The 9,573-nt window shown below is 48.8% G+C and overlaps 1 protein-coding gene across 3 annotated transcripts in view; it reads right to left on the bottom strand.

Moving 5' to 3' along the window:
- The window catches only part of LOC144696406 (putative E3 ubiquitin-protein ligase DTX2), a 40,603-nt gene extending 33,968 nt beyond the window's left edge, over window positions 1–6,635 (bottom strand). Inside the window, exon 1 of one of the 3 annotated variants that reach the window (XM_078567653.1) lies at window positions 6,446–6,635. In XM_078567653.1, the coding sequence (XP_078423779.1) occupies window positions 6,446–6,473 (28 nt within the window). In that variant the 5' untranslated portion in view covers window positions 6,474–6,635. Of the gene's footprint in view, window positions 1–5,439; window positions 5,518–6,429 lie in introns of those variants that run through there. The other 2 variants (XM_078567654.1, XM_078567655.1) reach the window with 2 other exon arrangements.
- Between the last annotated feature and the right edge of the window lie 2,938 nt (window positions 6,636–9,573).

A 9,573-nucleotide genomic window follows, 5' to 3' on the forward strand; every position in this document is an offset into this window, starting at 1 on the left:
AGTCAGGAGTGTGATAGAATACTCCCCACTTTCCTGGATGAGTGCAGTTCCAACAACACTCAGAAGCTGGGCACTGTCCAAGACAAAACAGCCCGCTTGATTGGCACCACATCCACAAACATTCACTCCCTCCACCACCGACACACAGTAGCAGCAGAGTGTACCATCTACAAGATTCACTGGAGGCATTCACCAAGGCTCCTTCGACAGCACCTTCCAAACCCACGACCACTACCCCCTAGAAGGACAAGGGCAGCAGATAGATGGAAACATCACCACCTGGAGGTTCCCCTCCAAGTAACTCACCATCCTGACTTGGAAATATATCGCCGTTCCTTCACTGTCACTGGGTCAAAATCCTGGAACTCCCTTCCTAACAGCACTGTGGGTGTACCTACACCACATGGACTGCAGTGATTCAAGAGGACAGCTCACCATCACCTTCTCAAGGGCAACTAGGGATGGGCAATATATGCTGGCCCAGCCAGCGAACCCCACATCCCATGAATGAATAAAAAAAAACTAGTTTGAAGCCCTATCTACAACCCTAGTTATACGATTTGCCAGGACACTGGCCCCAGCATGGTTCAAATGAAGCCTGCACCAACAGAACAGCTCTCTCTTTCCCCAGTACTGGTGCTAGTGCCCCATGAATCGGAACCCATTTCTCCCACACTAATCTTAGAGCCACACATTTACCTTTCTAATCTTATTTACCCTATGCCAATTTGCACATGGCTCAGATAGTAAACCAGACATTATTACTTTTGTGGTTCTGCTTTTTAATTTAGCCTTGAGCTGCTCGTAGTCCCTCAGCAGAACCTCTTTCCTAGTCCTACCTATGTTGTTGGTACCTACGTGGACCACGACAACTGGATCCTTCCTCTCCCACTCCAAGTTCCTCTCTAACCCAGAACAGATGTCCTTAACCTCGGCACCAGGTAGGCAACACAGCCTTCGGGACTCTGTCTTTGCTGCAGAGAACAGTATCTATTCCCCTAGCTATGCTATCCTCTAATACTACTACATTTCTCTTTTCTCCCCCCCACCCCACAATTGAATGGCGCTCTGTACCATGGTGCTGTGATCAGTTTTCTCATCCTCCCTGCAGTCTGTGCCCTCGTCCACACCGGGAGCAAAAACCTCGTGCCTATTGGACAAGGACACTGGCTGAGGCTCCTCTAAAGCTAAATTCTGGATCCCCATACCTGCCTCACTCACAGTCACGCCCTCCTGTCCCTGACCACGGACCAAATTTGATGTAATTAATCTGAGGGGTGTGACTGTCTCCTGAAACACGGTGTCCAGGTAACTCTCCACCTCCCCGATGTGTCGCAGTGTCCACAGCTCTGACTCCAGCTCATCAACTCTGAGCTGAAGTTCCTTAAGCAGCCAACACTTGCTGCAGATGTGGTCACCGTGGATCGCACTGGCGTCCAGCAGCTCCCACATGCACAGGGATGACCTAAATTCAGGAAACCAGATTGCGGAAATGGTTTGGGTGGAGATGAGAAATTGTAAAGGTAAGAAGTCACTTGTGGGAGTCATGTACAGGCCCTCGAATAGTAACCACGTGGCAGGGTGGAGCATAAAGGAACAAATAACTGGAGCTTGTCAGAAAGGCACGGTGATAATCATGGGAGATTTTAATTTACATTTAGACTGGAAAAGTCAGATAGGCAAACGTAGCCTAGATGAGGAGTTCATAGAATGTTTTCGGGTTTGTTTCTTGGAACAGTACGTTCTGGAACCAACCAGAGAGCAGGTCATACTAGACCTGGTATTGACCAACGAGATAGGATTAATTAATGACCTTATCGTGAAGGCGCCCCTAGGTAGCAGCAATAATATGATTGAATTTTACATTCAGTTTGAGAGAGATAGGAGTGGGTCCGAGACAATGGGCAGAATCGTACCAGGTTTGGATTAAGTGCAGTAGCGGGCGGGTTAAACGGCGTTTTACCCGTCGGCCACGGTTGTGGGTTTTTATCAGTGTTGTCCCAAACCCACCACATTATTTAAGTACTCCCGGGAAACACGCCATTTCGATGGCAGGTGGGCTCTCATTCGCACGCCCACCATCACCTCGCCGCTTCAACACACCGGACACCATATTTAAAATCCAGCCACAAGCAGACATCTCAGTGCTTCCAGACCACGACTGCTGCATGGAAGACAGGATGACCCCGCAAGGTAAAAAGACTGCAGCCCCCCCGCTTCAGTGATGCATCTCTGGAATGCCTTTTGGATGCAGTGGAGACCTGTCGGGATGTCCTATACCCCCGCTGTGGCCTCAGGATGGGCAGCGGCATCACCAACCGGGCTTGGCAGGCAGTGGCAGCGGTGGTCAGCGCCAACGCCCTTCAAAAGAGGTCAGCCACCCAGCGCCGCAAGAGGATGAATGAGCTCCTCTGTTCCGCCAGGGTAAGTCACTCTTCTTATCACTCCCGACTGTCATTCACAAACCCATCACACATCCACAGGGCCCTCACTCGCTGTCAGTTCAAGGGACATCACCATTCACTCTCTCACACACCATCATTGTCCGCATCCCATCCATGGGACCACTCACCACCCACACAGGCCAGGCATACTCATCATCTGGCCTGGCAGGCATCCTGCTTACACTCTCTCCATCTCTATCCATGCAGGATAAGCTGGCACACATCAAGAAGGAGAGGTCACAGACCGATGAAGGAATGCCTGAAATCAAGGTCCTCACCGACTTTGAAAACAGAGCCATCCAGCTGGCCAGCGATGACCGGGACCGGTCCTGTGCTGACGGTGAGGTCGGCGCTGCTCTACCAAGTGAGGATCCAGCAGTGCAACATCCATCAGATAACCATGCTGTGAGTGATGTGTCCTCTTTCACAGGCCACTGCCAGGCACTGATTATCTCTCCTTGCTTTCACAGGCACACCTGGGGAACAGCCAAGAGGGTCCATGAGCCAGGGCCTCCAGTCAAGCCCCGAAGACACCTCGGAAGAGGAATCTGGAGGCATCCTGCATGAAGTCCCGTCACAGCGCTCAGCCACACCCTCCACCAGCACAGAGACACACACCTCGCTGGGATCTAGCTTTACAATTTCACCCCGGGATCACAATCTGGTGAACAAATTGCACTTCCTGATCCACAGCAGTCGGCAGCAGGGACTTCTCCAGTGTCCGGAACTCGGAGGACTGCTGGAGGCCAGAACGTTGCTGGGTCCGAGTCAGATGACGAGCCTCTGGACTCAGCCATGTCACAGTTGCTGGAACTGCAAAGGTAAGCTCGGGAACATCAGGAATGGATGTCTGGTGCACTCCTCAGATTGTAAGGCACAATGGAGGAGTCTGTCCATCTTCAGGCTGAGGTGATAGCGCCGGCATTGCAACGCACCGAGGTCAACACTGGTAGAATGGCAGTCGCCATGGAGACCTTGGTCCAGGACATCACTGCTGCGCGGGCTCAACTCCATCGCTGAGGCCATAGCCTAGCAGTCAGCAGGCTGCCTTCACCTCCGCTGTGGATGTCAAGGGAGCACCAAGACATAGCGGTAGGGTTAGGAAAGTTAAGAATTAATTGCACAGCCAGGACACGGGTGTTAATCACTTGTACATATTAATGTTCACTATTGTCAATAAATTCCCAAGAATGTCTCCCTGCCTATGGCTCCTTGTTCTGATGAGCAGTGTTTTTGTCACTGAGATTTGAACCTTTCTGCACAAGATAAAGGCAGGTGTCTCAGTCCAGGGCCTCTTCTCTGTGCTTTGTGCAGCCTTCCGACCAAAGTGATGGTCCAGCCTCACACTCCCTGGACATATTACTGATGCCTGCACCTCGGTGGTGCTTGTGATTGCTGCCAGAATGTAGTGGGCAGGCGTCACAGAGTTCCCTCATTCTCTCTGTGTGCTCTCAGCACCTTTAAGGTGTTGCTGGCCCCCATCACACCAGCATCTGTGACCAGTGATGCTGTGCTCCTGAAAGGGTCAGGTGCTGAATGCGGACAAAGGATCAGATACTTCTAATTTCATGGCTGCGTCTCTATGATATGACCCTGATCACAGAGAGCGCAAGCAAGCTGCCCTCGGCCAGACAGGAGTCAGACATTCACAGAGGCTGTGTGAAGATCTATGGAGTGTCCTCACTGCATGTCATCATCATTCCCCTGCAATTGAGCGACTATTAGGGTCTCCGCTGCGTCTCCATGACAGGAGCATTCTCACAGAGGATATGTGAGCTGCCATAAGCCAGACTGGAGTCAGACATTCACAGATGCAATGTGAGGATCTATGGTGTCTCCTCACTGCATGTCGTCATCATCCTCCACAAACCTAGCAGCTTTAAGGGCCTCCTGAGAGTGCCTGCCTCGTCTGGTCAGTGCGAGGGCCTCATCTCCGTCAGCATCGCCTCTGAGGACTTCCTCACCCTCATCGGAGGAGACCTCCAGCTCCTCCCCCCATTGCAGTGCCAGGTTGTAAAGGGTGCAGCAGACGATGACGATGGGTGACACCCTCTGCATTGCAGGGCTGCACCAGACTTGGGCATCAATGGAGTGGACAAGCAAATCCATCCACCCAGCCTCCCCTCAGACCCTCCCACCCACCCCCTGATCCCCACTCTGATTTTTAACTGCTGCCTATCCATTTCTGAGTCCAGGAAATCACCGCCTTAATGCCCTGTGTTATCCCGTGAACCTGGAATTAAATTGTGCTGCTTGGGGACTGGAGCCAATGTGAGAGAGTCTCCCACAGGGAGTTTCACAGCTCGGTGTACTCATGTTTCTTTCTGAACCATTCCTTTGTGTTGATTCACATTCTCGTGAATTGACAGGTCTGAAAACAACCCAGCCCACCTTGTTCCAGGAACTGAAAGAAAAACCTGCAGTTGCAAGTCTGATGGATGGTTCACATCCAAAATGTTAATTCATCCGTCCCTCACAAATATAACCGTTTTGTCTAAAACTACTTCATGGATAGCATGACTCTGACCTTTAACCTGTCCACTCTTTTGCCTCCTAGGTCATTCTACAGGGCCTTTTTTTCCTTCCTGTTTCAAATCAAGACTTGCTGTGGGTGAAGTTGGCCTTTGGCCTGAGCCTAAAATGCGTGATAGCGAAGATTCACCCTGTTCTACACTCGCCAACTTTTCTTTTCCACTTCCTGAAACCCTTTCCTGAGTCTCAAAATCTTTATCCTGCCATCATCACACCCATTAAACTTGGTGCCATATATAATTCCTACAACAACAACATCTTGCATTTATATAGCACCCTTAACATAGTAAAATATAAAAACGTAAATGTAACCTAGTAAAGTTTTTCAAAACTATGAGGGGTCTGGGCAGAGTAGACAGGGAGAAACTGTTCCTGTTGGTGGAAGGGTTGAGAACTAGAGGACGCAGATTTAAGGTGATTGGCTAAAGAACCAAAGGTGACATGAGGAAAAATAATTTTTTACACACTGAGTGGTTACGACACACTGTCTGAGAGTGTGGGTGGAGGCAGAGTCAGTCATGACCTTCAGAAGGGGATTGGAAAAGCACCTGAAGATGAAACAAAAAGCAGGGTTACAGGGAAAGGGCAGCGGAGTGGAACTGGCTAAATTACTCTTGCAAAGAGTGGGCCCAGGCACGATGGGGTGGATAGCTTCCTTATGTGTCATAATCATTCTCTGATTCCCTGTCACAAGGTGCTTCACCACAGCGTTATCAAATAAAACTTAACAGCCAATCACATGAGGAGATATTAGGGCAGGTGACCAGCAGCTTGGCCCAAGTGGTTTTAAGGAGCACCTTAAAGGTGGAGAAGCTGGTTTAGGGAGGGAATTCCAGAGTTTAAGGTTTTGGTAGTTGAATGCACCACCGCCAATTTCCCACTCTTTCCTACACTTGCCAACCTTGCTGTCACCCTACCACACTGATCTTCAGCAAGCTGCTCTCCAACTAACAAAACGCTCTTCCGTGTCATGAGACTGTCCTTGGGGGGGGGAATTTCCCAGAGGTCAGGCCCACATTTTATAACCCATTATCCTCCTTCCCCAAGCACCAGGCCCCAAGAGGGTGTTGCTGACCATGGACTAGATTGGTCCATGATTGTGCTTGGCAAAGCACTGCTGCAGCGTGGCTGACCCCCCTCTCCTCCTAAGGTTTGGCCCTCAATCCCTGAGAGTGGGACTTGAACCCGGAGCTTCGGTCTGGAAGCAAGGGTGCGCCCCAGGACCTTCCTCACCCACTCCCCAAACATTTCAGTCAAATGGGGACCAATGTCAACAAAGGAACTGAAAGCATCAAAGTCAGGTAAATCTACCGAGAGGGCTCTTACTCCTCAAGGTTGAGGCAAGCTCACTTCCTGAGCTATTATTGGTGACTCCAGACCGACACTGCGATTCTGTTAGTACAGCACACACCGCCCATCTCTCTCTCTCTGTTACAAATCACCACTCACCCACCCAGTGATCTCCTTACCTCCTGATCCAAAGTAATATTCCATCATACTTCAAGCTGCGGGGTCTCCAGGAGGTTCCTCCTCCTGTTGGGAGTTGAACCTCTGGCTCAAGAGGATCAGCAAAGAGGCGAATCTTCCCAGCGAGAAGTCGCTTTCGCTTTTGTATTCGCAACCTCCTGGTGTCAATTTCCGGAAATAGCTGCTGGGGCGATTTCCAGTGTTGGGGAGATTTTGCTCCCATTGGGGCTGAATGCTGAACAGCAACTTGGAATATCTTGTGAAAACTGTGGCATGTCTGAAGCTGAAAAACCCCCACCCTTTGGTTTTTTTGTTGTTGCTGAAGTGATCAGAATGAAACCAGATGAGGTTATTGAAGGGTCTCAGACGCCATCAGCCCCTCCTTCCTGCCCATCGCAATGTGAATTCTCCATCGCCCCCACCCAGATAGATTGACATTCATTTCATTCCAATCACACCGCCGGCTAAACCCTTCATCCAACACGTTCCGTCCCAGAGCGCTCAGCATTCCCAAAGATTTGACTGGTCCACGTGTTATTTACTCGCTCTGGATCTTCTCATCCAGGGATCGGGACAATGTTGGCAAGTTTAAATCTGTCCCGTTCACCGATTGTCCCCCCTGCTCCATAATGTGTCCATGTGGAATGTTGGCCTTTCGATCTTAAGGACTAGACCCTCAAGAGGGTAGAATTCAGCTTTACAAAGCCCTGGAATTACTGTGTACAACTCTGGGCACCACACCACCGGAGGGATACCTTGTCCTGGGAGGGAGTGGATTTACTAGAATGATCTCTGGACTTCAAGGGTTAAATTAGGAGGACGTTACTTTAACTATGGTTGTATTCCCTGGAATTTGGAAGGTTTAGGGGTGACTTGATCGAAATTTTCAAGACATTATGGGAACCTGATAGGGCAGGTAGAAAGTCTTCTTGCTGGTTTGGGAGTCTAGGATTAGCGGACATGGGGGTCATACCTACAGCCAGACCTTCCAGGGGGGAAATGAGGAAACGCTAAGGTAGAAGTTTGGAATGCTCTTCCGCAAACAGCAATTGAGGCAAGATCAACAATTAATACCCGAGACTGATGTAGTTTTGTTAAACAAGGGTATTAAGGTGTATGGCGTTAGATCGTGAATCGATCCTAAGAAGCAGGAGTAGACCATATGGCCCATCCCAGCATTCAATAAGATCAGCTGATCTTCCACTTTCTCATCCACTCCGCACATCCCTTGATTCCCTCAGAGGCCAAAAATCTGTGATCTCACTGAATGGCAGAACAGGCTCAAGCGGCTGAATGGCCTCCTCCTGTTCCCATGTACGTGAGACACTGGGCCCTCTCCATTAACTGTAGCGATTATGTTACTGAACTGGTAACCCAATGAGCTGGAATAACAATCCTGAAAGTATGAGCACAAATTGCAGTTTAAAACTTTGAATTCAGGTTAAATAAATCTGGAAATAAAAGGCTAGTCTCAGTAAAATTGACCATGAAGCTGTCAGATTGTTGTAAAAACTCAGCAGGTTCACTCATGTCCTCAGGGAAAGGAGATCTGTCCTACTCTTCCCACCTGAGCCTTGACATGACTCCAGTCCCACACCAATGTGGCTAACTCTGAACTAGCCTCTAAAATGGCTGCACCAAACTGCTACAACAGGAGAAGGCAGCTCACCACCAGCTTCTTAGGGCACCAAGGAATAAGCAATAACTGCTGCTGGTTTTGCCAGTGATGCCCTCATCCTGGGAATAAACTTAAGAAAAGGTTATGCCACTATAATGCAGCATAACTGGAATGTACTGTGTGAGAGTGTGGTAACTTTGCCAAGGCATATGGATGTATACTTCAATAAGGATAAATTGCAGGACTATAGGGGAATTGGACTAATTGGATACCGCTTTGGAAGTTCTGGTATCGGTGCGATGGGCTGAATGGTCTTCTGTACTATTTGATTCCATGATGGGCTGTAAACGTCGGTACAGATTGTGTGCTGCTGACCTACTGACCAGTGCAGGAGCAGCATCACTATGAGGGCAAGCAGTGACATGCCAGTGTCACCCAGGATGTCATCAAAGGAAACAGTGATGAGCATTCCATTCCAATTGGGTTTAAACAAAATGTAATGGGTAGGAAGTGATCATAGTTATAAGTCCATTCATTTCCAAGCTCCACCCATAATAATCAGGTTTCCTGTAAAGTGACTTTAACAGGAACTGGATTTAGATCAACAACCAGAGAGAGAAATGCTTTCTTTTGGAGAATTATTTCCAAGGAGGGGCAGGGGGGTTGCGAGGGAGGGAAGAACCTTCCTCCTGGTCAACAGCCTACCCCACCCCCATCCTATGATGACTGGAGCATTGTAACAAGATATTTGACCCTCCCTCACACACCCCAACCCACAACCCAGCTCCATCGCCATGTATTGCCTTGGGATGACCTGAAAACTGAATGGTTATATCGGAAAAGATGGAGCAGAGCTCTTTACTTTGGTACAGATCTTTAAGATTATGAAGGGGGTTCGATTGGGTAGAAGTAGAGAAGATGTTTCCACTTTTGAGGGAGAGCAGAACTATGAGCCATAAATATAAGACTAATAAATCCAATCGGGAATTCAGGAGAAACTTCTTTACCCAGAGAGCGGTGAGAATATGGAACTCACTACCACAGGGAGTGGTTGAGGTGAATAGTGTAGATACATTTAAAGGGAAGCTGGATAAACACATGAGGCAGAACGGAATAGAAGTACACTTGATGGAAGGAAATGAAGGGGAGGGTGGTGGGAGGAGGCTTGAATGAAGCATAAACACTGACACAGGCCAGAGAGGCCAAATGTAAATCAAAACAGAGATAAAACAAAAGGACAGTTAGTTGAACAAATGCTCTGGAAAAATTCCTCTTGGAACTCCTCAAGTGATGGGAACGAGTCCAGGAGATGACACAGATCAAGTATTGTCTGTGTTATGTGGTTACAACTTTGGTGAAAAATCCACTTGCACACACACAAGCCAAGATTTTGATGAATTGCTGGCTGAGTAGGAGCAGCCGCTGAGGAAATTAATGGCACAAATCTTTTATTCAGAGATATTTTGCTGTCATCACAGGCACAATAGTTCAAATGGCCTCCATGCTCACTGT

This window comes from Cetorhinus maximus, chromosome 22 (assembly GCF_964194155.1).
Source record: "Cetorhinus maximus chromosome 22, sCetMax3.hap1.1, whole genome shotgun sequence".
Classification (NCBI taxonomy): Eukaryota; Metazoa; Chordata; class Chondrichthyes; order Lamniformes; family Cetorhinidae; genus Cetorhinus; species Cetorhinus maximus.